The 27,029-nt window shown below is 60.5% G+C and overlaps 9 protein-coding genes across 9 annotated transcripts; 4 read left to right on the forward strand and 5 right to left on the reverse strand.

Annotated features, from left to right (window-relative positions):
- Positions 1-51: 51 nt before the first annotated feature.
- On the reverse strand, positions 52-630 carry BXZ73DRAFT_104232 (uncharacterized protein; the record flags this gene model as incomplete). The annotated part of the gene is made up of 2 exons (XM_048015819.1): positions 52-555; positions 625-630. 2 exons carry the CDS (start codon positions 628-630, stop codon positions 52-54), a joined length of 510 nt encoding a protein of 169 aa, XP_047874937.1.
- A 528-nt stretch (positions 631-1,158) lies between these two features.
- On the forward strand, positions 1,159-1,804 carry BXZ73DRAFT_91674 (uncharacterized protein; the record flags this gene model as incomplete). The annotated part of the gene is made up of 4 exons (XM_048026065.1): positions 1,159-1,169; positions 1,251-1,464; positions 1,529-1,585; positions 1,649-1,804. 4 exons carry the CDS (start codon positions 1,159-1,161, stop codon positions 1,802-1,804), a joined length of 438 nt encoding a protein of 145 aa, XP_047874938.1.
- A 177-nt stretch (positions 1,805-1,981) lies between these two features.
- Positions 1,982-3,507, reverse strand: BXZ73DRAFT_51546 (cysteine proteinase; the record flags this gene model as incomplete). The annotated part of the gene is made up of 9 exons (XM_048020651.1): positions 1,982-2,152; positions 2,205-2,291; positions 2,344-2,484; positions 2,545-2,977; positions 3,032-3,090; positions 3,144-3,214; positions 3,267-3,323; positions 3,376-3,405; positions 3,462-3,507. The coding sequence occupies 9 exons, from the start codon at positions 3,505-3,507 to the stop codon at positions 1,982-1,984; spliced, it is 1,095 nt and encodes a 364-aa protein (XP_047874939.1).
- Positions 3,508-4,922: 1,415 nt separating this feature from the next.
- BXZ73DRAFT_104235 (kinase-like domain-containing protein) lies at positions 4,923-6,313 on the reverse strand (the record flags this gene model as incomplete). The annotated part of the gene is made up of 5 exons (XM_048015820.1): positions 4,923-5,025; positions 5,076-5,577; positions 5,646-5,687; positions 5,738-5,896; positions 6,019-6,313. The coding sequence occupies 5 exons, from the start codon at positions 6,311-6,313 to the stop codon at positions 4,923-4,925; spliced, it is 1,101 nt and encodes a 366-aa protein (XP_047874940.1).
- Positions 6,314-9,020: 2,707 nt separating this feature from the next.
- BXZ73DRAFT_79784 (yippee-like protein) lies at positions 9,021-9,641 on the forward strand (the record flags this gene model as incomplete). The annotated part of the gene is made up of 3 exons (XM_048023158.1): positions 9,021-9,241; positions 9,391-9,499; positions 9,561-9,641. The coding sequence occupies 3 exons, from the start codon at positions 9,021-9,023 to the stop codon at positions 9,639-9,641; spliced, it is 411 nt and encodes a 136-aa protein (XP_047874941.1).
- Positions 9,642-11,909: 2,268 nt separating this feature from the next.
- BXZ73DRAFT_51501 (uncharacterized protein) lies at positions 11,910-12,182 on the forward strand (the record flags this gene model as incomplete). Its single annotated transcript, XM_048020641.1, has 1 exon — positions 11,910-12,182. The coding sequence occupies one exon, from the start codon at positions 11,910-11,912 to the stop codon at positions 12,180-12,182; it is 273 nt and encodes a 90-aa protein (XP_047874942.1).
- Positions 12,183-19,376: 7,194 nt separating this feature from the next.
- On the forward strand, positions 19,377-20,243 carry BXZ73DRAFT_51584 (ras protein; the record flags this gene model as incomplete). The annotated part of the gene is made up of 5 exons (XM_048020660.1): positions 19,377-19,442; positions 19,494-19,515; positions 19,627-19,737; positions 19,793-19,826; positions 19,880-20,243. The coding sequence occupies 5 exons, from the start codon at positions 19,377-19,379 to the stop codon at positions 20,241-20,243; spliced, it is 597 nt and encodes a 198-aa protein (XP_047874943.1).
- A 1,810-nt stretch (positions 20,244-22,053) lies between these two features.
- BXZ73DRAFT_51449 (peroxisomal membrane protein 4) lies at positions 22,054-22,810 on the reverse strand (the record flags this gene model as incomplete). The annotated part of the gene is made up of 3 exons (XM_048020631.1): positions 22,054-22,326; positions 22,413-22,614; positions 22,665-22,810. 3 exons carry the CDS (start codon positions 22,808-22,810, stop codon positions 22,054-22,056), a joined length of 621 nt encoding a protein of 206 aa, XP_047874944.1.
- Positions 22,811-23,157: 347 nt separating this feature from the next.
- On the reverse strand, positions 23,158-26,940 carry BXZ73DRAFT_104240 (uncharacterized protein; the record flags this gene model as incomplete). Its single annotated transcript, XM_048015821.1, has 18 exons — positions 23,158-23,241; positions 23,313-23,670; positions 23,729-23,757; positions 23,853-23,902; positions 23,976-24,162; positions 24,560-24,595; positions 24,651-24,957; positions 25,008-25,085; positions 25,133-25,150; positions 25,203-25,915; positions 25,965-26,030; positions 26,087-26,152; positions 26,209-26,399; positions 26,449-26,576; positions 26,621-26,649; positions 26,710-26,724; positions 26,775-26,812; positions 26,877-26,940. 18 exons carry the CDS (start codon positions 26,938-26,940, stop codon positions 23,158-23,160), a joined length of 2,457 nt encoding a protein of 818 aa, XP_047874945.1.
- Positions 26,941-27,029: the final 89 nt, after the last annotated feature.

Raw genomic sequence — 27,029 nt, forward strand, 5'->3', positions numbered from 1 at the left:
GTACCCAGAGGTCTTTGATGTGAACCCTCTCACTTCCGAGGTTGACGACGGTCATATAGCGGAAGCCACTCGCTCTTGGTCGTTCGGTGCAGAGTAATGGCCCGCGTGAGTGATGTTGAAGACGAGAGTCTCGTTGAAGCCCGCATCGGCGGTAGCGTCGCAGTGCTCAGAGGATATCCACAGGGAACTCTCCGAGAAAGTGACGCCGACGCTGCCTTTGTGGGAGGAAACGTCGAGGTTGACCCACCCGCCAATGTTCTTGCCAAAGTCGTAGGTGATGGAGGAGTTGAACCCGTTCAAGATGATGCTGGTCTTTGAGCTGGGGCCGCCGACGAGCGTGTTCGAGGAGGAAAGAGATCCGTGATGGCTGTGGACGGATACAGGGTGGACCGTGCGGGAAGGAGGGGCAAGAATGTACTCCTGGTAAGGGACAGCGGCCGCGACCGCCACAGAGGCGAGCACACAGAGAAGAGAGCGCATGCTTGCGGAGGCGAGAAGGTCGTCTTGAATGCCCGTCGCCTTATAACATAGAAAATACCGGTGCCGTCGGCCGGGCTGCTCAGGTGAGAGAATTCAGAATCAGACGAAGGGGGCTTACACTTACGTTGGTGATGGCCAGCTGACCTTCATCGTAGCAGGAAGTGCGGGACACTGGTTTCTTCTGTTGTCCTCTACGGGTCCGCCGGCGCGCGTCAGGCCCGCATGCAGTCACGATATCGCCTTTGAGCGCGAATCAGGTGCGCGAAATGTTGCGACGATGCTCGTACATGGTGCCAAGCTGGAATAATCCTAAAGCCGGAGGTACGGAGACCTATCTATCGGTTCTGAGAGAGGTCACGGGAGAGGTCACTGGTACTAGTTAGTTTGCCTGATGTCTTGCGGTCTGCAATGTTTGCTATACTTATGACTGCGGACTGCTTCGTGTTGCGAGGACTGTTGGTGGCCAGCTGGCACTAGTAAGTAGTGGAGAGAGCGGAAAGAGGACAGAGACTGTTTGCGCGCTCCCTCTCACGGCGCGAGCGAGGTGGACACGTCGCGCCACAGCTTGACGTAGTGCTCAGCGCTCAGCAACCAGTGCTTACCTCTGTCCTTCTCCACCGAACCGCCGCTCGCGCGTTCACCTCATGAACCATTGACCGTCAGACTTTCAAGTCGGAAATGTCGCAAAGGTATGTACTCCAGCTTTGACCATGTTAGGCGGAGAGCTGGTGGCTGACCGCGGCTGGTGCCACATCCACCCCGCACTCCAGGCATAGAACGAACTTGCGCGACCGCTCGCAGCTGCTGGGCACGGGCGACTACAGCACCCCGCCGTCGTCAGGGAGGTCGTCGCCTTACGGCGGCGCGGCCGCGAACGCCGCGAGCCCATTCCAGCCTTTGGGCCAACGGTACGCGGATGACCTGGAGAGCCAGAACGACGAGCACCTCGAGGGCCTCACGGCCAAGGTGAAGCTGCTGAAAGACGTGCGTACCCTTCTGCTCGAATGCTTCCTGGCGTGGGTTGCTCAATGTGATGCGGGGGTGGTAGATTACGATTGGCATTGGGAACGAAGTCCGGGACTCGACCATTCAGCTCAGCCAGATGGTGCGTACGCTATTCTTATGCGCTGGAAGCCTCCTCCCTCAACTCCTCTGCCCTGTGCTTTAGAACGATGCATTTGCCGAGACGGGAGGCATTCTTTCTGGTACATTCCGTCGGATGAACAACATGGCAGGGAGGCAGGGCTGCCGCTGGTTGTGGTACATAGTTTTCCTCATCGTTGTCTTCTGGTTCTTCATTGTCGTATGGTGGTTTCGGCGATGAACACATTTTGCACACGGACGCACGCACGCTGCCCAAACGGACAAAACACAGGAGGCCCGTCCCTTATGTGGGAACACGTGGCCATTATAGCCCAGGATAGAATAGAGAGCAAAAGAATAAGATACAAAGCAAATGTCCGAAGCAAGAGAGCGATGGGATGGTAAGGGATACGGGACATTAGGGCTCTTCCCGTAGCCTGGTGCCGCCGATCTCCCAGACCATTTTTCGCCTGAGGTAGGGCATATTCTTCTGAGTGAAGTCAAACGTTTCCTCCCCGCGGGACAGGGATTCAAGGAATTGGCAGGTGAAGACGCCGCAATCATACCCGTTCTCTTGTTGTGGGGTATCCTGCAGTCAAAGCATAAGCGTGTATGTGGAGAAGACGATCCAACTGACTCACAGGGAGAACGTAGTCCGTCCATCCAGTGAAGTCAAACGGCTTCTTTTTCTTATCGCGGTGTTCGTCGTCGAGATACTGTCGGAGGATCTATGGCACGAGATCAAAATATACTCTTGGTCTCGAGAACGAGGGTTCAAACCTTGAAGACCTGTCCCCGCTCCATGCCCATGCTGTCATACGATTCGATCCGTTTCTTTCGGAAGTTGATAGCAGCGGCCGTCCAGTGCGCATTGTTGTGATTGACCGGAATGAGGATGACATCTTTTGAAAAAATGTCGACCTGTCCGTCCTTCACCGTTGGAAACCGCCTATAGCGACGCAAGGCAGTGCGGCAACTCACCTGCTTGGTCCACTTCGCAAGCCTTCCCTTCTGATATCCCTGCCCCTTCAACTTCGCCCAGAAGAACGACGAGAGATAATGTGCGTTAATCGGTCCATTGCGGCCGTTCACTTTGCTATTCGAAGGGTTTTCCTTGGAGGACTCCGCGCGCGCAAGAATCATTTGGCCGTAGAAGTTGATGATCTCGTCGTTCAACCATTGGGCCGGCCGCAGGCGCAAGATATCTGCATTCGAGACCTGTTCGCGCCCGCACTTCGCAATGGTACCTTGTCGGCGGAACAGGGCATCGACTTCAGCATCCTCTGCGGGTGGAAGAGAGGCAGGTAAGGGCTTGCGGGTCGGGTGGATGCGTTCCTCGATTTCTTGATCCGCCTTTCGCCAGCGGGTGTGCAGCATGTCCAGGGACGGGGAGAAAGGCTTCGGAGGCTTCGGCCTGTGGATAGACCATGAGTCAGATGGCATATAGGGAATAGTTTAGTGTGCCTACCCTTTGAGTGCATCTTGAGCCTTTTGGATGGCTCGTTGGAGAAAATCGAGATCGACATGCTGAAGTCAAACATGAGTGCCGGGAAGCTGGGGAGTCGGTAATATGTACTTACATCAGGATAAGAATGCCTACGCCCTTCATCTTGTCGCGCCTTGGAATGCAAATCGACAAGTGATGGCGAAGCTAGAAGAGGCGTATCGGGAAGTGTGCACCGAAATGGTGATGGCTAACGTACGTGAGAGTGCGCCTGTCTTGTCCAACCTTTCCAGCCGTGCTTGATAGTTGAGGAAACCTACGGGAAGGGGTATCAGTCGGCGGCTTGGTTAAGAGCAAAGAACACGAACTTCGGAAGTCCTCGATGCCAGAGCCGTATCCTAGCATGGGCCACTTCTTCAGGAAACGACTACGGACTACCCGCATGAACACGCACCTGAAGAGCGCTTCAACTGATACAGCTCGAGTAGATCCCTCTCCATCTCTTCACGTGTCCTCTTCTTCTCTTCCTGTACACGCGCCTTGTGCTAGAGGAGCCGCGGGTGATGAGCGCCAACACGACACGCGCTCTCGGAGGCTCCACCCACCTCTCTCGCGTATATGTGGTCGCGCTCAATGTACGGCTTCGGCTTCGACGGCTTCCGCCGCGGTGGGTTCGCGCGGAGCGTAGCGGCGACCTCCGGGTACGTCTGGTCGATGGTGGACATGACGGACGACACGGACGCCTGTGTGGAGGGCGGGGACATGAGCCCGGTCGACTTCGTGTCCGGAGCGACGAGCCCAGACACCTTTCGCGGCTCCTCCGTGGCGGATGGGTACGGCTGCTTGGACGTCGACGCATCCGCGTTCGTCTGCACCGTCGGGTGTTTGCGCTGCTTCGAGGGGCCGTCGATAGGGAGCGGCAGCGTGATGTGATTCATGCCCGCCTTGGTCGTTGGCGCGGAGGTGGAGGGCGCGGGACGCCGGTCGTGGATGGTAGGCTCCGATGCGAAGGTCGCAATGGGCAGGCGAGTGGGAAGGGAATGGTTCTTGGATTTCGACGCGCGCGCGGGAGGTGGTGGTGGCGAAGGTGAGACCGACGGGGGCGGAGACGGGATTGACTCGTGGGTGACTCGTGGGGGTTGCGGTGGAGGGTGGTCATATAGCGGCAAATCCTCTCTGGAGCCACGGAATACTGGGAAGAGGCGTTGATGAGGCGAGACGCGATCGGCGCGCGGGGGGAGGACTCACTTGAGGATACACTTGAGGAGATGACCTTCCATGGAGCGACCATGGTGTCGCAAAAGACCCCTACAAACTCTGCACCAACCTTGAGCCAGCGCGCGCCGAGAGCTTCGTACTGCGAGGGGCTGCTGTTGCCGCCTCCGGGGTGGTATGCGGTGGTTTTTCGGTGCTTTGCGGCGCGTAGGGGAAGAGAGTCGTCGGCGCGTCGCTTGTTGGAGGCCATGGGGGCGCGAAGGAAGCGAGGAGCAGAGGATGGAGATCCACCCGCAGAGAGCGGGATGACGCGGCTCGAGGCGAGCGGCTCGGAGGCCAGTCAACAGCGCAGTCTCGTATGTGCGCACAGGGCGCGAAGACTGGACAGGGCGGTCGGGCGGCGGGCGCGACGCGAAGAAAAGGAAGAGGTTGAGAAGAAAGTGGGACAAGGCCACCATCGAGGCGCCCGTCAGCATCTCTGCCCACCGGCAGGCGAGTTCCGGCGGCTAGCTGCCCTCTGGTGGCTGTGGCTCCCACTGAGCATGAACAAGTTCGATCCTCTTCGATCACAACCATGGGCGTCCAGAAAACAGTGCTGTGGTATCTATTGGTACATTTTGTAGATGCGTGTCGATAATGCGTGGTGTACATTGAGATGTGAGATAAAGCAAGCCCGACGGTGTCATCTGCTATGTGAACTTCAGAACTTCCTCCGCCCGATTGTGCCCGCGAACATCATCTTCTGCTGCCACGTCATCTTGTCCTTAGTGTCCTTCCTCCTCCGTTCCCCTTGACCGAACTGCCTGGCCATCGGCTTGAATCCGACTCGTCCTCGCTGGTGCTGTCGGAGCACTGGAGGTTCACGTGGGTGATAAATGGTTGGTGTTCCCGCGGCGTGAGGGAGGCGGCCGTCTCGACGGGGCCTTGGAATGGCGCCGGGCGGTGGCGCGGGCTCGGGGACGCGTACTCCGGGGACGGGGGAGGCGGACGGCTAGACCGACGAGACGCGCGCGCCGAGAACGGTGCGGGAAGGTGGCGAGGGCTGGGAGTCACGTACTCCGGGAATGGGGGAGGGAAATGGTGGAGGCTCCGTGAGGAGGACGCAGAGGTTGGCGAGTCGCTTTCGCCAGAGTCCGGCCTGTTCTCGTCAGACAGGTCGTGATCGGGGTCATAGAATTGTTCGACCCTGAGGATCGCTGTGCGAAGCTGAGTTAACGTGGGGCGCTGGTCGGGGTCTATCTCGAGTATCCACAGGAGGATGTCATGGAGCTCTTCGGTGATGGGAAGGTAGTCCAGCAGGTATGCAGAAGGACACTCCAGGAACTCCTTGAAGTCACGGTCTTCTTCTTCGGGTTCTTCCAGAGGGCGCGCGAGGTCACCATGTCAATAAGTATCATGCCGAGTGACCATATATCGCTGGTACTCGCGGGGTAGGGCGCAAAGTTCGTGAGGCGGCCGTGGCACTCTAAGAGGCGATGAGCATCGATGTTTTGGTATGGAAGGGAGAAGACTTACCGGGACTCATGTGACTGCGAGTTCCTCTGCCGTGCTCACGAGTGACGTCGATAGTGGTTGATAGTCCAAAATCCGTGAGATAGACCTCAGTGCCGTTCGCGTTCACAAGGATATTCTCGGGCTTGAGGTCGCGGTGATAAACGCCCTTGTCCTGGCAGTCTTCCATTGGTCGATGATGCCGAGAAATGCCTCCCGAAGCTTTTCTTCGTTCTTGTAGGTTCCCTCGTGAATGCGGTCGTAAAGGTCCCCGGAGGGGCAGAGATCCATGACAATGAACGCACACCCCACATCGAGGTCTACCCAAGTCTCGTAGACGTTGATGACGTTGGAGACGTCAGAGACTCGGCTATGGTTGTTGAGTTCCGCGTGAATCCGCTTGAGTTTGAGCTGGCCGTCTTCGCCGCGGGGAATGCCTATAACCTTGACGGCGAACTTGGTTTCCTCGCGGTCCGTTGTGTGCTCCGCGCCGTATACAGCACCGAAGGATCCCGAACCGAACCGCGTCGTGATGCAGTACCGGTCTCTCAGGATCGTGCCACTCTCGAGCATGGGGAGCAGCTTCGAAGCGGACGCCATTGTGGGCGTCGATACGACGGGAGGGTGGTCGGTGGAAAGCAAGAGGTTGGCGTCTAAAGGCTGCAGCGAGGGTGGTCAGTAACGTTCGCCAGGGACGAGTATGTGAAGAGACGCCGGACCAACGACGCGCCTCTACCAGCTTTTATGCGGAATCAGTCGACAGGGGAATCCTGGACTCCCTCACCTACGGGCATGGATGCTCACCTTCACTATCCGACCTCCTCGCCGGATATCCAGGTCGTGTTGCAATTGAGCCCGCTCATCCGAACTCCTCTACTTCGCCCACATGGTGGCATTTGAACACTTGAGCCGCGCCCTTCCAAGACAAAGCGGTTAGTGGCTCAAGACAAGGAAGATGGGAGTGAGTCTTCTCGATTGAGGCCCACCTATATCCTGACCACTCACATGGGTCACACCATGATTCCCAACGTCGACCACAACCGTCATTTCCGGCCTGGATCACAATGCCTTATCTGAATTTTCGAGCCCGAGCCCGCTGCCGCTTCGGAAGGCCTGTCAAAATTTCGCTCAGGTGTTGCTTCCGCTGCTTTTACGCCCCGACATCCGTAACTCCTCAGGCGATATTTCTGCGCGGTCCGCCGACTGCGCAGCACCCAGAAACCGCGGTTTCCACCGACCTGCGTTTTCTAGGAGTGGCTTCCGAGAGGTCCATGCTTGGATGGCATTGCACGGAAGCGGGCTGATCGCCTTGGACAACCCGAAGTACCCGAGTGCCGGAGGCACTAGAACGGTCATCTGCGGTGAGGACGCCACCCTCTGTAAGCTAGTGTATGGAAACGACTGACTACGAACCGCTATGCTGCGGCGCAGAGGGAAAATCCCGTGCTTGTTCCCGCTGTCGTGTGGGGGCTCCGCTCCCTTCTGACACAGACTGGCCTGATAAACAAACCGCGTGAGAATCGAAGGCTCGACGGTCGAATCGCGGCCTTGGCATGCGCGGTAGAAGAACCGCGGAGATCGGGGTGGCTCGTGTGCGCTTGAGTTCTGCTCCGTCGGGGGGCTCACCGTCTGTCCAGGAGTCTTGGCACAGTCTCACTTATGTGACGCTGAGGTACATAACGGTATGCGGTCTGCGCATACCTTTGTGCATCTCGGGGTCTTCACGGTGAGACTCTGTGGCCTTCGGAAGAGCGCACTATGGGACCTAACCCGGCGAGAGCATGGGTCATCTGAATCCCTTTGCGGCGAAGGAGAAGAAAAGACCCACAGAGACTCCAACGAAGCGCCACGAGATACTCGCGCAGTATAAGCCTTTTCAGTCTTGACGAGCGCATGACGAAAACCTCACGGAGCCCAGTTCACTGTGAAAGACTACATATCAATCGTCCTCTCCGGCGGGCCCGGAGCGACCGCGCAATCGTACGACCGCGCTCGCGATCTCGCACAAACGTCGAACCGCCGTCCCACCGTTGATCAGCAAGGCACCACCGGACAATGCGCCGCCGCGGACGTTCTCGCGCGGGCGTGAGGTGCGATGGCGTTAATGCGTATTTACGCACGCGGCTCCCTCGGGCACAGCGTGCGTCCCACCGAAAAGACGGCGGGCCCGACGTCGCGAACGCACGGCACGGTGCCGGGCGCAGGTAGAATGATATGGAACGTCCTGGAGAGGACAGAGAGGGTCAATTGGAATCAGCGCGATGCCTGGGTGGCGGAGAGAGAGCGATTCACCGGATATCACATTGGCGTTGCTGTGGTCAATTTTCTGACCGACGTCGCAGTTGCGCGGAGCGTGCGGGCGTGCGGGGGTACCGCATCCGCGCGCCGTTGGATTCGGGAAACGGGGACATGTGCGCTCGCGCGAGAAGAGGGTATAATTAACGGGCCAGGCCGGAAGCACGCACCACGACAGTTCGCGCGACGATGAACAGGTGTTTGCGATGCGTGGCGTGCTATGTTACGTTGCCTCGGGCTCTGCGCGCGCGCCTGGGGAGGAGTGAGTACGTGTGGCTCCGCTGCGCTCTCGAGAGCGTGCGCTGACTGACACGCCGTTCGCGTCGTGGGCTCGGAGGGCGATTCGATCAGCGCGAAAAAGGACACCATCTTGATACGCACGGAATGCACGCCGCGGCGAATTTGGGAAGCCGGGGCGATAGGTGCACGAGGGGCCTTCGCAGGGGGCGCACATGCAACGCGCACGGCGGACGTTCCTTGGAGGACAGTCGGGCGCACCGGCGACGGCGGACGAGGAGTGTGTAGAACATACGGTGAGGGCTGGCGGCCGGGAGAACAGAGGCGACCTGAGAGAGACGCTGCCCGTCTCCTGACTGCAGTCCTCGGAGCCCAAATCTGGGTTCTCGCCTGTTGCCCTCGACCGCTCTGCCCGTGCTTATCACCTCTCCCTTCACACGTCCCCCTGCTATATAGCCCTTTCGCATCTCACCACTCTTCACCACCACCCCCGCCCTCCTCCAGCCGTCGGTCGCCATCCGCTAGGCCAGCCCGACCGCACACTCGCCGACCCGAGCGCCCCAGTCCCTGCTTCACCAATCCGAGTACGTCCATCTCCGTGCACCGCGCACTCGAGCCCACAGGTTTCGTCCTATTTCGCCGCATCGTTCCGAGCATCCACGAGCGCACTCGAGAGCACCGCGGACTTGTCTCAATCGTCCCATACATAAAGCGCACCACCGCCTAAGCCGTACCTCACCGGTCTCCCCCGAATCTCTTCTCCACTCGAGTCAAGATGGGCATGAGCTACCGCCGCTACCTTTCTGGCAACCGCATCTACGGATGTTCGGGCTGCAAGACGCACCTGGCTACCATCCACACAATGATATCTCGCGTACGTTCCCTTTCATACCCGAGCACCCCGCCTCGCCTTCCCCCTGGGCGGAGCGCTCATGGTTTCTACCCTTGTAGGCATTCAACGGCCAGCACGGGGAGAGCGTACCTCTTTGACACAGTGTGAGTGCCCCTCTCGTTTGCCGTCAGTGGCGCTGTTGTGAGCTCATGCGCTCTCTCGCATTTCCTGTGCTCGTCGGATTCCACCATGTGCACGGCTGTAACCCTCGCAATACTCAACCCTGCCACGTATCGCCACGCCACCTGCGCAGTGTGAACGTTGTCGAGGGTGAACCCAGCGACAGGCAAATGACGACGGGAAATCACACCGTACGCGATATCTATTGCGTCAAGTGCGAGACCGTGCTCGGGTGGAAATATGTATGTGCGAACGAGGGGCGATCGCATGACGGCATGCTAACATCATCGTCCATTCTGGCAGGACTACGCTTACGAGGCGTCGCAGAAGTACAAGGAGGGCAAGTACATCCTCGAGCGCAATCTGCTCGTGGATGTGCAGTGATCGACCGGCGACGCCCAGCCTGCGCCCTGAGGGTCGGACGAGAGGGACGCGAGCACTCGCCACTTCCACGTCCTTTCTTCTCGTCTGGTTCCTGGCACGCATGGCCTCCTCGGTTGTCGATTGTCGGTCACTGCGGTCTCGATCTCGGCCTTACCCCCGCCTCCTCGCGCTCGTCCGCCCCGATACCCCATATCGTCCTCCCTCATTGCCCATCCTCCACCGTAATCGCCTTCGGCAGCGCGCTGAACATCCAGCGCCACGACGAACCGCAACACCTCTCGCACGTGCCCAAGTGCCGGGCACGCATACCCACGTCGTCCAGACGTCGTCCGAATCGTCCGGGCTGCTAGTCAGTGGCAGCACCGGAGAGAGGGCGACGTCGATGGTTCCGTGGATGCATATACCAGGCTGCGCGAAGCAGTCTCCCGTCGAGGCAAGCCAGGGTAGTAGAAGCTCCTATACCTACGCCGCACCCAGCTACTGCCCTCGCCCCACGTCTCTAGCCCTTCCAGAGTGGTTCACGGAGCGTCGCCCCTTAGGGACGCTCTGTGGATCGTAGAGGTTCTTGGCCTATCTTGTCGTTCTCCCGTCTCCTGATCGTTAATAAGCCCCATTCGCCGGTTTCGATGTCATCTTTCGTCCTCTCTCTCTCCCGCTCCTACGCTCACACCCCGTACATAGTGCAGCTGTACATGTAGCGCGACGACAGGCACAGAAGAGTATCTGTCTGTCCGAAGTTGAAGAGCAGTGTCAGATATGTACATAGCTTGTACGTAGCAGATAGTAGGAATAACGCAGTCGTATGCTTGTCGATCCTGGTCAGCTGAACACGTCTGCGGCCCTGTCGCGCGAAGGCGATGACTAGCCCGAGCTCGAACTCAGGGTGCAGCGCCCTGAGGGACGAACTCAAACGCCGGAAAAGGAAGGCGCCCACCGATGACGTAGCGGTATATCTTCCCTCCGCCGTCTCCTCACGCGTTGCCGCCAGGTGCGCCATCTCGCGGCAACGCCGTCCGTTCGTACCGAGCGCGTGGCGGGAGGCCATGCATTGAGCTCGAGGTATCGCTCGTCCGGTCGGAAATAGGTTCGCCGTCAACTTTAATTATGTACAGATTGCGAGAGAAGACGAGCGCGTCGGAATGATCATCAACCCTGTGAACGTGCGTGACATTGCTTGTGGATCGAGTGGGGACGTGCCAGGGAGCGAAGGCAGGTGAGTGGGTATCTAAGGAACTGGGCCCCGCGAAACCGGAGCAGGCGAACGTAAAGTATGGACGCGCAGAGGGACGTGGCGGACGCGTGGGCGGAGTGTGTCGGGGGGCGGGGGAAAACGGCCGAAACGTGGCGCACTGGTGGAGGCGGGCGACGGGCGACGGATGCTTTGAGAATTCGTGGGGTTCGCAAATTTGGGCAGGGGGCATAACTAATCTGCGGGGACGCTGGAGGACACATACGCGGGCGGTAGCGGCCTCCCGCGACGTCCTCCGCCCGTTCGCCATCCAATCGCATGTACGGGGCTGGGCTGTGGGGTTCTCAGTCGAGGACTGGCCCCAGGCCCGGAATGAAGGGCGCGCGCGATAGGGAGAGTGGGGTGGAAGGAGAGGGAGCAGTGTCCGAGATAACGCGCGTCGGGCGAAAGGTCCGTCAGACGGCTCCGCGCCGTTCCGCACGGAGAGGACAACGCGGGAGGCAACCGGGGAGCGTTGGGGAAGACAGAGCGCATCACCTTGATGACACATGGCGACGCCTGCGCGCTCTATCAGCCTGGGGTTGGTGTCGCTGCCACAACATCCAGCTGTGCGCCGAGGAGCACGCTGTCTGGAGGAGGAGCGGGCGGCGCAGGCTCGAGCAAGAGGGCAGTTGAGAAGAAGAGATGACGTCGAGGCGGCGCACAGAGTGGACGCGAGCGGACGTTGGGGAACGCGTCCTTAGCGCCCGGAAGGCCGGGACGCGTCGCGAGAAGCCGGAATTGGTAGGCTGGACATGCCGCCCAATTCGTTGGGGATCCTCCTCCGGCTCCTTTGCTGCGTGGACCCGCTTTCCTTCGTGCCCTTATATACCCCAGCACACCGCCCCCACATTCTCTACCCCGCACCTCGCAAACTCTCTCTACCCCGCGTCCTTCCCGCGCACTGTCCCTCTCTCAAAAGGTCACGACCACATCCCGACCACACCCGCGCATCAATCCTCGAAACGCAATGAGTAAGTCCGCTCTACAAAACTCTGCGAGCCCTCTCTCTAATCCCGCCCCGCCCCTCCCTAGCCGTCATGACCGCCGTCGCCGTCTCCTCCTACACGCCACCCGCTGCCACCTCGCGGCCGCGCATATCCTCCCCGCTCGCTGCGTCCACACATGCCCACCCGAACGCTCTACGCACGCACTCCTTCCCCACGTCGCGTCCGCTCCGGCCGTTTCCCTCGCTTGCCGTCTCGCCGACCTCGGCCCAGCGGAAACCGGTTAAAATCATCGAGCCCCCGGCCAACTTCAAGTCCGCCTTCGTCCTCAACCTCACTCAGGCCGAGCTCAGCCGGCAGGAGTGAGGCGATGCGCTCCCGCGCCCCACCCGCAGCTTGCTCCGGGTTCGATTCTCGGTTTCCGTCGGCCTCTCAGACTTTCTCGGCTGGTCTCTTGGGAGGTTTAGAGGTGGTTGCATAGAGGTGCGCGTCCCCCATTCCGTCTTCACGTGGTTCAACGTCATTGACTTTCGCGGCCCGCCTCGTCTCCCACAGTCATTGTAATGTCGTGCCGTGTGAAGTCCTGTCTGTCCCCCCATACCCCTCGGGCCCTCTTGCCCTGTGCATTACTACTCCCTCCTGTCGCGGTTGCCGCGGCTTCTCCTGCAAAACACGGACTGTAAAATAGAAAGTACGGTTTAAGACGTCTTTATTGCCTTCTTCCTTTGTATATGCATAAGCTTCACTCCCTCCCTCGCCGCGGATGCGCACGCCGTCGTTCATCGCGACGTGGGCCCTACGTACTACCTGGGAACGATGGTTCTGCGATAATGCCTACTTCACGACCCTTGTATCTTGAGCCGCATGTATATGTACGTTCGTGTACAGAATGCAGGTTCTCTGGATGTCCTGTTCGCGTGACGAGCGGGCTAAATGGTCAACTGGGGTCCCACCTCGCTGGTTATGGTATCAAGTATCCGGGACGAATGCGGCCTGTGAGCGCAGGCGCTTCGAGAACGTTGAGAGCGGTCGGGTGGAGTAAGGTGCATAACCTGTAGAGTCTTCACGGCGCCGGAACTTACAGTCTAGTACAATAGCTGACATATTGCGGTCGGAATCGACATATTGCGATCGGAATCATGTAGAGACCATTGGTCTCGATCAGCCCTCGCGAAAGCTTTGTATGCCCGTCCGGCATGAGACCTTGAGGGGCAGCCTCAGCGCGAACCGCCAGTTTCTATTTGTGGTAAGGCGGAGGGGCGGAGGACATGCCCAGCGGCCTGTACAGTGGCCATCGAAGACCGAGGGGCGTGGACCTAGACCTGTGGTGGTCGCGAACGCAGCGGGATGACGAACTCCAGCGCAGCACGGTGCGCGTGGTGAAGTGCGCGTGCCAGGGGCCAGCCGGCCAAGAATGTACGTGCGTGCGCCCGGGCCGTGCGCGGCCGGGACGACCAGAAGCGTTCGCGGGGACGGCGACCGGGACCGGATGGGGGCGCGTGCGGCATTTGCTTTCCAGAACTAGCTCGTGAACGCCGCTCGATACATAGATCCGAAACGGGTAGGTTGTAAGGCAGGTAGCTCGGGATCCGGAGGTACTGCTGAGGGCCGAGCAAACTTTGAGCTTGGAGCTGCGGTACAAGAACGGTCGGGGTCTGGAGCGGCCAAGGAGGGGTGGGGAAGCTGGAGGGGAAAGGATCAGAGGGAAGGAGATGGCGCTGACGGACGTTTGGAAGATGCTTGAGAGGGCGAGCTCGGAACTTGGCGGCGCGCGCTGAGGGTCCCAGGAGGCATGCGCGCACCTTTATATGTCCGGGATCCCAGCGTGCGACGGCGGGCGCGTGAGGGCACGTTGGTTCCGCGCGGCGTGCAGCGGGACGAGACGTCTGTGGCGTGCATGAAGCCACGGACGTGCGGGGCAAGGTTGGATGTTGGTGGCTGCCCGCGAAGGGCGGAGAGATGATCAGGCGAAGAAGAGAAGTGGCCCCGCGGTCCCACAGCCAGGGGGGAAGCGGGCGCATGAACGTCCACAAACGCTATTGCGAGACGCCGCGAGCAAGGGTTGCGTGTGTCCTAGGGCCATATCGGACACTCGAGGCACGGCCTTCGGCGTTGACAGCTCTGCGAGTGGGTGGCGCAGTAGCGAGCGCGAATTGGTATGTGCTGGGCGGGCGCCGCGCCGATGCTTGCGGGGGTGCTGACGCGGGAGGCGGGCGGAGGGCGGGGCGACTTACGTAGCTCCGGTGGCCTTCACCGCTCTGGAGGCGGACGCTGGCACGGTCGACGGCCGTAAGCAACCCGTTCCTGTCCTCGGCGGTCCGCTGCCGGACTCCGGAGCACCAGGGGCGGGCGAAAGCTTAAATGCCTCTGGAGAGACATCATCTTTGCCTGCTCGCGTCCGCTCGCAGGGAGGGGGGCCTGATCATGAGATCTGAGAGAGTCCAGAGTCGCGCGCAGGCCGCGCGTTCCCGAGGTGGGGAGCCGCGCATTTGTGACGGCCGCCAGGCACCGGCCCGCGGCGTCGCCCACGATGGTCCCCTGAGCTGGATGTCGCCCGAGGAGGAGGGGGAGGAGGGGCGGGCGGTCGTACAGCTCGTACTTACTTATGCGCGTGCCTGGGGGCGAGTGCCATGGGCGTTTGCGAGTCGCGCTCCGGGACCGCCGCGCACGGGAAAAGGCGGGGAGCCGTGAGGACGTGCCTGGCCAGGGCAGCCTGCGCTGATCCGGGCTTTCGCCCACGACCGGGTGCGCGGGAGGCTTGATGGGATTTTGGGGGTGTCCGCCGCGCGCGGCTTTTAGGGATCGGGGCGGCCAGTCGGCCGGCCAACCGGTGGTCAAAGCGAGGACCAGGAGGTCTCGGACGCGTTCAAGGGGGCCTGGATGGAGCGGCCTGAGGCCGGCGCGAGCTTCCTCTCTGGCGGTGACCTGGTGTGGCGGTGTTACGAAGGGCCCGTACGTGTACCTCGACGAACATGAGTTGAACGGGCAGACGACTCGCGAGGCGTGCCTCACTTTGACGGCTGGAGCCGACGTCGTTTTAGCTGAGCGGGACGTCCGGAAAGCCCATCCGTCCATCACGACGTGTGCCGTCTTGAGTCAGGGGAGGAATTCTGAGGGAAGCATTGGGTGAGTAACAACCACCGGGGCAGTCACAGCAGTCTCAAAAGCTGACCTTGAGCTGCGACACCGTCGACCTTTGCCGAGGCTGCGTGCCGTACACGATGCACTAGAACTTTCTGCCTGACTGCGCAGCGCAGCGCACATACTCCATAGCATACAGGGCCCTGGTCTAGGTGACCACTGAGATTGGGTCACCGTCGTAGACGCAACGCAGCCTGAATAGAAGTTTGCTTTAAGTAGGCGCCTATCGTCGCATGGAAAACCTCGTAGAAAACTGTCGCTAGAACGCCGATGTGCTGGCACTCGAGGCGTTCTGTAATCTCTGGTAAATCCTGCCACGGGCTGCGCGGAAACGCCGGAATAGATTGAAGCTGTTGTACCTGGGGAAGCAAAGGATTTAGCTAGTTGCGTTGTGGGCGCGCCTGGGGGAAAGTGCCGTAAGCTGACCAAAGGACGACCGCCACCGGTTGATCTATCAAAGGAAGCGCGACGGCGGACTCCCAAAGCAGCTGGCAATCCGAAGGACGTGGGAAAGCGCTGATCGGGGACCGATAGCGAGTTAGGTCAGGGGGCTGGCACGGTAAGGGAGGAAAGTTAGTCAGAAGATGCGTTGCTGTCGATTCTATCAGGCAATGGGCTGAGATGGAGGAAAAGACTGGAGACGGGAGTCGATGGAATGCGGTGGACGAGCGACAGACGGACACAGCGACATAGCGCACGGCATACGGCCTATGACGTCATTTTGTGGATGATCAACGTACGATGCACCACCCAAAAGCAGGCGACCGATGCAGCGCTTATACCACCCGGAAAGAACACGAGGAGGATCAGAATGGACGGGAGGATATTTTATGCACTGTTTAGACGATAAACTGCATCTGGGCGGGTGAACAAAGCACGCAACCATTCGCGTATGCGTGCGCGCGTGGCGTCGAGCACAGGCCGATGTTGATACAACAGCGCGACTACGAGACGGATGGACGGAAGTATCTGCCACCCGGCCACATATCAAAACTAACATCGACACGTCATATGTCCCTGGTCGTCGTCTGCCTCGCTAGCGTGAGACCAATCGCAGCGCGGTGCCCTCATGTTCCAACGCTGTCGGACCGCAGAGAGCATTTGTAGACGGGACGGCGACAGAGATCCGCCTTACCTGTCAAGCGGACGGACTGATCCGCCCAGTGTTGCTGCCCGCAGGGCTGCGCCAGGAACGTCGACACCGAGGGTGACGTCGCCAAACTTGGCGAGACTGTGGCGGATCCGCAACCGCCGTCAGCCGGCGGCATACCCGGGAAACTCGAAAGTGCGTACCGGCTGCTGAACCGAGTAGAAAAAACTCCCTCGAGAGATTGGACAGGAAGGCGATTCAGAACGGAGGGCTCCCACACGGGCGCTGTTGGGTTCAAGTAGGGTTGCGGGCAGAGGGCACGAGCCCGCGGTAGACGCACCCCATAACCTTGGGGGGCGGTGAGCGGGGCAAGAGGAAGCTCGCGGAGCAACTTACAAGACCGCCGTGAGCTCCGAGAGGACACATGAGACCAAAGCGAATGTTCTTCTCCCATCGAGACTCCCAGAACACGCGGAAACGGTCCTGCAACTGTTCCGCAAGTAGAGGATCAAGGTAATACCGCCGAGTCCGGTGACACTCGGCGACGCAGGGGCGGGTGTGGGTTTGTGAGACGGCTGGCGGTCGAGTGCCGGTTTCCCCGGTTATCTCTGGGGAATCTCCGTGGAGGGGCGACATAAGAGCGTCGGGGAACATTCCAGATGCCTGTTGTGGAATAAAGGACGAGTCCGCCTGGGTCGAAGACGGCGGGGCGGCACGATTCTGTCGGAATTGAAGCCTTTATGACCCAATCGTCCTATCTGAGTTTGAGAACGAGACTGGTCATGTGGCGCCTGATGGGGGCGGACAGCACCCAAATGTCGAGGAAGGGAGACACGATGTACAGCCGCAGAACCTGGGGGCATGCACGTTGAGAAGATCAACCACAAGGTGCTCGCTTCAGTAAGAAAGCACTGCCACCTTTCATGGGAATGCCCATCGGCAGGAATACTTTCACTATCCCAGGGAACACTTCGGGGAGAACGCACTGGAGCTAGGCCTGGGAAGCCGGGGCCGGACTGGGAAGCCTGAGAGCACTCGTAAAGGACTCGCCTCGGTGAGACGCTCGGGGGCAAAGAGCTGCAGGAGATCACCCGTGAATGGGATGTGGAACGAAGAAGGTTGGAGGCACCCAGCGAGCGTAAAGAGTACGTACCTGTCGGGCGAGACGTGGCCACGGGCGACTGGTGGCGAGCGCACGCATGTCGCTCCGGGGCGCCAGCAGGACATGTGTGGCCAGTGTGGAGGAGACGTGGCCTACAAGGTCCTACAACGGGGCAGAAGATGGTGGTTCGGGGGCAACAGCGACCGGCTTACGGAAGCTGCGGCCACCGCCTAGCCCTCTTGCGGCTGCTGGGGATTGCGCTTACTGCCCGACACTTTGGTCCCGATCCATTTCCTTTCGGCAAGACGCGGCCTACGATCAATGCTGCAAGGTGCAGGCCATCGGGCTGGGCAGAGGTGCAAAGGCGGCGAGGGGGTGTCGAGTAATGTCCGACAGGGCTCGCACTTGGCCCGCAGCGCGCCTGGAGGATGAGTGCATGAGTACGCTTCCAGGCAGGGATTTCCACGACGAACCCGGAGCTTTGTGGTCCTAAGCGCGAGCGTCCTCGCAGACCTTCTATCTGCGCGATCGTATGAGCGCACGAGACGGCGCCCAAGTCGCCGTGGCAGACAAAGGACGGGGATGCTCGCTCTGGGCCGGCATGCTCTCCCGTGCGCGTGATCGGCCCGAGGCGGGGGCTGTTGCGAGTCGTGTACGTCCCCCGCCGCGCTCACCATCCACACTGCCTACGACCGTCCTCCCCGTCTTACATAAACCGCGACTCTCCCCTTGTCCGGTCTCATCCGCCCCCCATCGAGCCCACTGCTCCCAACTGCCGCCTCCACGGCCCTCCACTCTCCTCGCAGCGCCTGACCAACTGAGCTCCCATCGCCTGAGCCGCATCCGGCGAGCCGCCCCGTATGTGTGCGGAGGTCGGCCGAGGGTGCGCAGGCTCCGCGTTCGGAGGTCAGCAGCTCGCACACACCGCCCACGCTCGACGCCCAACGGTGCTCTTCCGGTCGGATATGTCGCCCATCATGCGAACGCAGGTGTTTTCCCGCGTCTCCGAGACCAGCACCCATCGTTGCGAGGCGCATGGCGCGCCTCGTGCTGGACGCTCGAGCCTCGTGCGCCTCGGGGCAGAGCAACAAAGAACATATCCGGGGACGGACGTCGCCCGAAATCGACGCGTCTTGTTGTCTCGGGCGCCCCGGGCGATTGAGTGCGATTCGCTGGCTGGGATGGGCCACGATGCGCGGGCGCGTCGCACACAGAGAAGGAGTTGACGTTAATGAACGCGCGGCGAGGCTTGCGCTAAGTTTGTATGAAGGCGGCATGGGCGGCGGCTTTCAAATAAAAGCCGTCTTCCCCGATTGCGCATGCGTCGAGTGCACGATGTCGACCTCAAGGCGAGAAGGTTAACCGCATACACAATGCCCGGCTGCAGGCACACGACCGGCTTCAGGGCCGTGGTACAATAAACTGCGGAAAAGATAAATGGAGAGCTAGAATGACATCGAGCTTGTTTCGTGCCGTTGGGGACGGAGGGGCAAGTTAAGAGAAAGAAAGAACGGGACGAACAATGTTACGTACGCGAGACGGGGCTGCAGCTGGAGCGATGGCCGGCTGGTCTGGCGGAGATGGGAGAGGCAGACGGAGAGCTGAGAGCTCGCTCGCCGTGCCTGGGCAGCAGCGGAGCGTCGGCGATGGCCGGTGCCTCGTGGACGGCCCGCGCCGGGGCAGACGGCGGCCGGGCAACAGTGGCCGGCGTCGGAGGGGGCTCGGAGGGGGACCAAAGTGGGGCACTCGACGTGGGCCGGTTTGCCGCCGCAGACCGGCCAGATGGGGGAGGCTCGACGAATTACGCGGGCGGGATCCGGACAAAAGGGGCGCGGCTGGCTGTGTGGGCTTGGTGATTGAGTAGAAATACCCGGGGGCGCTCCTCCGCGCGTGCAAGGACCGTTCTGTACTCTGTCGACGTCCACCACTCTCCGTCAAGGCTCCTGCCCCCGGCTCCTCTTCACGACCTGCACGAACTTGCACGACGAATCTCTGCTTATTATCTGCTACCCTCTCCTTCTCCCCGTCTCTCTCGCTCCCCTTCACGACCTCCCGCCCCGATCATTCGCTCTCGAGGCCCGTCCCTCTCTGCTCGCCCCCTCACCCGCCCTGACCTCCTCCCCAGATCTCCACAATCTACACTCTCCTTTCCCGCCTTCTGAGGTCTGTCCTCCTCCCCGCCCCTCCCCCCCGTCCGCCTCCGTGCTCAAACCCTTTGCCAGCAGACATGGATAGCTGGAGAGTAGCCGTTCTTGGTGATGGTAGTGTTGGAAAGACCGCTCTGGCTGTCCAGGTACGTCCCACCGACCCTGCTGCCCGCCCCCGATGCTCACCGCACCCCCAGTTCACGCTCAACTGCTTCGTTGGTAAGCCCGCCCCCGGTCCCGTTTTAAGCGCGCTCTGAACGTGACCCCGCCATCCTCGGATACCCACATACAGAGGTATGTGCCTCTCCCCCGTCTGTCCCGCCGGGAAAGCGCTCACAACCCCCGAGACGTATGATCCCACGATAGAAGATGCGTATCGCAAACAGCTGGTTGTCGACAACCGGATGTGCTTTGTTGAGGTGATCGATACCGCGGGACAAGGTGAGTCGTGCCGGCATCGCGTGCGCCATCTGCCGCTCATCACCCGTATCTGCAGAGGAGTACGCGACTCTTCGAGACCAATGGGTCAGGTGCGTGCCTGCCTCCCCTCTCGGCGTCCGTCCGATTCGACCGTCACCCGCAGAGAGGGCCAGGGCTTTATCCTGGTCTATTCGATTGCGTCGAGGGCGACGTTTGATCGGCTCGATGTGTTCCGGCAGGCGATGTTGAAAGTCAAGCGACAGAAACCGGTTTTCATGCTTGTCGGCAACAAGTGCGACAAACAGTACGAGCGGGAGGTCTCGAGAGAGGAGGGCGCGGCGCTGGCGCGGCAGTTTGGCTGCCAGTTCCTAGAGACCTCAGCAAAAACGGCGCACAACGTGGAGCAGCTGTTCATGAACCTTGTCCGGCTACTTCGCCAGACCAAGCAGCAGGAACAAGGCGTCCCGAACCCCGTCGTACGTGCACCGGAGAGGGAGAACAGGCGACGAAGGTGTATCGTATTGTAGGGCATCACGAGGACTGTATAGAACTGACCCATCTCCCCGCCTACTTACCTCCTTCTATGATACCACGACTGCATCATTTCGTAGGGTTTTTTTTCACGTCCTCGGGCTCCGTCTCGGGGGACATCTGCAGAGGCCTGCCGCGACGATCTTCTCATTGACTTCTCAATGTACATATATCCCCCCTCACGTCAAGTGGCTGTACATTGTGCTCTGGATGTCAGTGCTCTCGGACGAGACGATACATACGACAACCGACGCTCCGTTTCCTCCCCGTCCGCATGCGTTTGCGATCTGTTGGGCCGCAGGCAGGCGTTGGCGTGTACGCACCGCAGCAGTTGTCCAACTCTGATAGATCGCTGCGAGCCTGAGTGGAATATCGTCAGGCACTCTGGATGTCGCTTCTGACGTTTCTGACATTTCCCGAGGAGAACACGTCAAGACAACCCGCGAGACTTGACGTCCGCGCGAGGACGTCCGATCACGCAGCCCTCCCTTCCAGTCGCGCACACACAGCGTGCTGCACCACCCTCTTGCCTCGTCATCTTGCGTCTCCGCCGTGCCCCAAGAATACGCCCATCACGACGGTGCAACGGTTCCCCATCGGAAGCCGGCGACCTAAAAGACCGCCGGTCTCAACTTGGGCGTGATGCGCGGCCCGCCAGTGCACTCGTTCGGACGGGACCTCTTCCGCGCGCGCGAACGGCGGCGGCAGGCGACGACTTCGTGGCGAGGGTTCCACGATCGAGGCTAGTCTAGCCCCAACAAGCACTGGCGGGGAAGGAGGACCGCTTTGCGGACGTGCTCATGGTCCGCGCGTCGAGCTCCAGGGAGCGGACACGGAATGATGGGCCACAGTGAGCTGTCCAAGGCAGGCCTGCAGTGCTCTGCGTCCACCTGTGGGACGACTGGTCGGATTCGATGCGGAATGATTCGAATCACCCCCGCATGGGACACGCACATCGCCGATGCAGCTCGGCTGTCGTTTAGGCCCGCGGTGTTCGCGCGTCACAGTCGCGCTGTTTTTATGTGGGTTGGAGAGGATATTCCATATGTTTAGGGCACTCAGGTGAGCTTGAGTCGGGGCGGAGTGGAGAGAAAGGCCGCGCGCGGTGGGTCGGGGCGCGATGAGCGCTTGCACGGCGCAGTTTCGGCCGCTGAGTCGGAAGGGCGTGGGTTCAAGTCCGCGCGCAGTCGACGTGGCATGGACACCGGGGGACGAACGCGTCGGTCATGGATGTAGAGGCGAGATGGTCGACGGGCTTGTGGGAATCGCCAAGTAGGATCTCCAGGGCCAGAGAGGCGCCGGCTGGACGCGAACCCTGAGTGGGAGGCAAAAACAGTCGCGGATGAAATAAAAGAAGGACGCGCGAGCGAAAAAGTAGATGCATGCGAGGCCTCCTGTGTGCAGGCGGCTGCGGCTGGAGCGCAGGCGGGGTCGGTGCCGACCGCGCAGAAGACAGATCGGGCATGTGGGCCACACAACGGCGTGGGCCGAGGGCTCCGTGGAGTTCGCTGTCGGGCGAGGAGGCCGGGGAGAGACCGAGCACGGCGAGGCCGGCCGAGGAATTGTCTGATTTCTCGACGGACACTAGTAGCGCGATCGAGGCCGGAGAGGAGGCCGCGACGAAGTGTTCCCCGTGGGGCTCGAGAGACGCGATCGACGAGCGGCCGATTATTCGAGGCTTGTCTCGAGACTGGCCCGGAAGCAGATCTCAGAGTCCGTCACGAGGCCTCTGTCCATTGCTTGCTGCGTAAACAAGACGGCTATCTAGAGGGGTATCTGCGGACGGCCAGGGGGCTACAGGAGGCGCTACTTGTTGTGCCAGAACAGCGTCCGGAGATCGTGCCAGTGGTTCGAATCCCGGTAGAGGTACGTCATCGAGTTGAACATCCCCGGCTGCACCGTCTCCCCCCGCTCCTGGAAGAGCCACATCACTGCGCCCCAGACGACGGCGGCGAATATCGAGAACTGCCGCGCGTCGGGGGGCAGCGGCCGCCCGGGCGCGGGCGCGCTCTTGCCGTACGTGGTCTTGGCCCGCGATAGCAACGACGCTACGACGCGCGAGCAGACGTACAGCACGATCTGCGGGACGTGGCGGGGTACGCACAGAGACGGACAGGCTCAGGATGGGACGCGGACAGAAAGCGAGCGGGAGGCGGGGGGCGTACCTGCTCGTTTACTGCATTCCGCTCGCCAAAGACAACGTAGCCGCCGATTAGGCCCGCGATGAACGTGTCCGAGCTCCGCTGCTTGCCGCCGTTCACCTTCTTCTGGAGCACGAGCAGCGTCTTGTAGAGCGAGACGAATTTGGCGAGGTTGAGCGCGTGCTGCTTCGTCGCCTTGAAGATCGTCTTCAGCCGCGTCGTCCAGCTGCGCAGAGTCAGCAGCGGCCTCCGCGCGCAAGATGTGCAGGCACTCACTCGCCACGGCCGAAGAGGATGGCCATGATCAGCGCATGCGGGAACCGCACTTTCACGCCGTAGACGAAGCCATTCCGAGCTCCCTTGAGGATGGAGAGGTAGTCATGGTAGGCCGGGTCAGTGATGAGGGCTTGTATCGCGGACATGGCGGATGGGCGAGCAGTGGGTCGCGGGAGATGACGGAGAGCAAGAGATCCGGCGGACGTGCACCGTGTCGGACGGCGAGCTGGTGGCTTGCTTCGGCGTGGTCCCGCACCGGTTCGCCACAACGGTCCTCCTCCCGGCCCGTTGCAGTCGGCGTCAAGAGTGGGCAGAATCACATGGGCACTCGCGACGTGGCTTGGCAAACGCGGGTGCATAGCGTTAGAAGGTTGGCCTAGGGGAGACTAGGTGCATAGGGACCTCGGGTGGTAAGCACCAAGGGGACAGGGTAGTACTAGTACATGATCATAGGAGCGGTGGCTACGTGGAGGAGGAGGAGGAGGCGGGTGAATCATTTCCGCCCCTCCTCCGTTGGTATGGAGGGCGAAAAGTAGTCGTCGCTGAACTCAAACTCCGTCGCCAGCACGCACTCGCACTGCAGCACACGACCCCAGACACAGTCAGCACACGCTCACAGGGGTCCGGACCTAGCACTCAAGTACTCACCCCGGGCGCGCCTTCGGCCAGAACGCGGTCGCCCTTGCCGCGAACCGCGACAAACCGCCGGTAGGAGTCGACCATCACAGGCTGGGTCTGCATCCGCTGCAGGTCCCGGGCAATTTCCTTCTCGAGTGCTGCCGGGAGGTCGGCCTCGGACGTGCCCGCGAACTGCTCCGCCGCGACCTGGAGGCATTCCGTCAGGATTTCCCGCGCGCCCACAGTCGGGAGCCGCAGCTGCCATCGGGTCCACAGCAGCACCGGGTCCCCGCCCTGCACCGGCTCGCGCGGCGACACCGGGGCCTGCAGCAGCGCGACGTCGCCCTTCTCGATCGCCGTCAGCAGGCCCTCGTGCACGAACTTCTTCCTGCAAAAGCTGTCAGCGGACGCTGCGAGCCGTGCGGATGGCGGACGAGGCGACGCACTCGTCGTACAGACGCAACGGGTGCTCGCCCTGGCTGGTCAGCTTGGCCACCATGGCCACCGTGGACGGCAGCACGTAGCACACCCACATGGGTGCTCCCGGATGTTCTTGATCAAGTCCAATACTCGGAAGTGGCCTTCGATGATGGCCGCAGGCGTGAACGTCACGACGCCGCCTGCGTAAACGGGGTTAGCACATTAGAGCGACGGAGAAAGGAAAGGGCTAGCTGAAAGAAGTTTGAAACGCACCAAGCGGGAAGATCTCGCGCACACCCCAGCGCTCTTGCGGCACGCTCGGGTGCGTGCCGTACGTGAAGAAGCGCAGGGCGTCGCCCTTCTTTGCCCTGCGCTCGGCGATGGTGGGGAGCAGATGGAGCGTCGGCAGGGAGCCGACGTGGACAAAGACGGTGCGGACGTCTTTCTTGTGCCCGACGTCCTGCCGGGAGGTCAAGATGTGCCTAAGCATCTTCGTCTCATACCCGGGGTTTGTCGAGGGCCCGTCGGACTCTTCGTGCCAATGCAGTACGGCCGGTTCGGCTGGTGTATGTAGTCGTACACGGCTTTGGGGAACGACAGGTTGTGAATCGCTTGGTAGAAACGGCGCTTGAACACGATGTTCCGACCGGCCCGAGCGAGTGAGTCGGCGAACGGTGGGTCGAGGTCGTGTCCTTGGACGAAATCTGGCTTTCCAGCTCGCGGCTCTGAACTCTGTGCCGTCAGCTGCCACGGCACGAGGGCGACTTCGAGACCTCCTCCTGTTCCGTTGAACCCTGGTGTGTACAGCATGCTCCGGGGTGTGCGGTGCCCTCCAGGGTACATGAAGAGAGACCCACCGGCCCATCTTGGGTGAAGAGGTGCGCGTAGCAGAACTGCGAGACATGCGTGAGCTCAAGCCGCACCCTGGTCCACCGGGGGGATGCATACCAGTATATTCGTATTCATGTAAGTGGTCAGCTGGGCCACAGCGTCCTTGTCCTTGTCGGCCATGGGCGCCACTGCGGCGAATTGCTGCGCAGCAGTGCTCGCGCCGAGCATCATTGGCAGGGACGGCAGTTCGTGAAATGCTGAGAAACGCAGAGCCTCGGCATCCTTTGGAATGCAGAGACCGAGCGTCAGCCCTCCAGGCCTGGAAATGCTCACGTTCGTGAGTTCGATGTCGCACACGTGCTCCGCTTTGTCGCGGCTGACGTCCAAGTAGAGCCCACCGGACCACTTCCACTTCTTTTGTATGCTGCACGCGACGTCAGAGAGTAGAAGCGCAGGAAGAGACTGCAGACAAACCGTGGAAGACCTTTAGTTCTGATCGCGGTTTGGAGGGGGCGGGGAATATTTGGAGTTGTTGGACTCGGTGCGTCCTCCCTAAATCAACTTTAGCATCAAGTGCCAACGACAGCATGTAGACGCACTGCATCGGAGCTGTCATCCTGCGTACGTTGATCAGCTTGGTGCAATATCGTGAAAGATGTCACTACTCACTCAGGAGGCATCATGTTTTGAAGAAAGGCGTTCGCTTCCGCCATCTGGTCTGGCCGGATTAGCGGAGCCGGCATGTTTGAGGGAGCCGACATGTTTCGCCGGGGGAGAGGAATTTTGAAAGTATCTCCGCCGCTTCCGGACCCGCTTCCCGTGGCCGAGGGCAGCTGCGGGATGGTGGAGGTCTGTACGACCGGGTTGCGGGGAGAGGCTGCCTCGGGACCCGCCGGCTTGTTCTTCCTGAACGACAACTTGGACAGGTCACTTGACTTGACCTCCACTGGTCTCGGGGCCTTTTGGGGTTCTGACGTCGGGACACGCTGAGCTATGCGCGCTTTAACTGTGTTGCCGACCGTCTCTGTGATGGGCATGGGTATCGCCATAACTTGCCGCTTGCGGGGTGGGCCAGAGGTCTCTTTCAAACTAGGACGCTTCGTGGGAATCGTGGCTGACGACGGTTGCCACTGGGCTCCGACAGCAGAGCGAGGTTCGATAGGGTCTGGGGATGAAGCTGCTTCGTCTTCGGAGAAGAGAGAACCGGCGCGTTCGAATGGGTCAGAGGACGGCTGTTGGGAAGGACGCTTGAGGGCGGGAATCTTGACCCTAAGCGTCGGCATCGGCGTCGACGTCGACTTCTGCTTCTGCTTCTGCTTCTGCTTCTGCTTCTGCTTCTGCAACTTCGACAAGGGTCTGTCGTCGTCGGAAGATTCGTCCGACTGCTAGTCGTCAGAGCGCTGTTACTTGCTGAGAGGTTAACTGACTTACGGATCTAGGACGCTTTTTGGGCTTCGATGGACCATCTGACGAGGATGCACGGACAACCTTCTCGGTCTGACGGGGCGCTGTCAGTCTCGCATCTCGGAATGAGGCTATCCACGAAAACCGACCCTGACTTTGGCCTTCTTGTGAGTCTTTTTTGGAGGAGGAGAAGGAGAGTCAAATATGTCCACAGCCTGCCTCGATTCTGATCAGACATCGGGTTGCCCGCATGAATTTGAGCATGCTTTACCTTCGCTTTCCCTTTGTTCCTACGAGGGAGCTCCAGTTTTGGTGCTGGGTCGGATTCTGGCTCCGACTCCGGCTCGGGTCTGTATTCGGCCTCGGCCTCGGCCTCGGAGTCCTCTCCGGGTGAAATCGGCGGAGGTCCCGCCTGCTGTGAAATCTCAGGGTTCTCGATGGCCCAACGCTTCTTCTCTCGTTCTAGGGAGAGCGTCAGCAATCTCAACCAAGGCGACGGAAGGGAACTGACTGATCCATGTCGGGGTGGCCTCAACCGTGAACCCATCCTTGTAGTCGTCATCGTCCCGGCCAACGTTGTCCCAAAAACTTTCGAGGAGCCTCTCGCAGTCCTGGTTGATGTTCTCTTCTGGTTCCCATCTGCAGGCGTTAGAACGTCGTAGACATGTTGGGGCTTTACGCACGTTTCGTCCTCTGAAGAATAACCACCCCACTAGCACAGATGAAACAGAGGCGTCAGTGTAGGGAGATGGCTAGTGCTCCCCATTAGTACCTTCACGCGGTATTCCTGTGCAAAGGTGGGTAAGAGTTCTGCCAGAGGTGTGCAAAAACGCTTACCCATTGGGAGCCCACCACCCTGGCCGCTTTGATTACTTCTGGCAATCAACGCCCGCGAGGTGAGACCGGAACGTCGTGCGAAGAACGGCATGGTAAACGCACCCACTACGTAGGCGGCGCCATCTTCAGAGCTTGACTCGGGAGTAGGTTCTCGACGTTTTCCCATCAAGAAGTCGAGGAGTTGTAGATTGATGAATGGCTGGAGGCTGAGCTCGTTACGTGTGTAATAGGCTGGTGGGAAAGGTCGCAGCACTA

Source organism: Epithele typhae (assembly GCF_022376455.1).
Source record: "Epithele typhae strain CBS 203.58 chromosome Unknown BXZ73scaffold_49, whole genome shotgun sequence".
NCBI classification, from domain to species: domain Eukaryota; kingdom Fungi; phylum Basidiomycota; class Agaricomycetes; order Polyporales; family Epitheliaceae; genus Epithele; species Epithele typhae.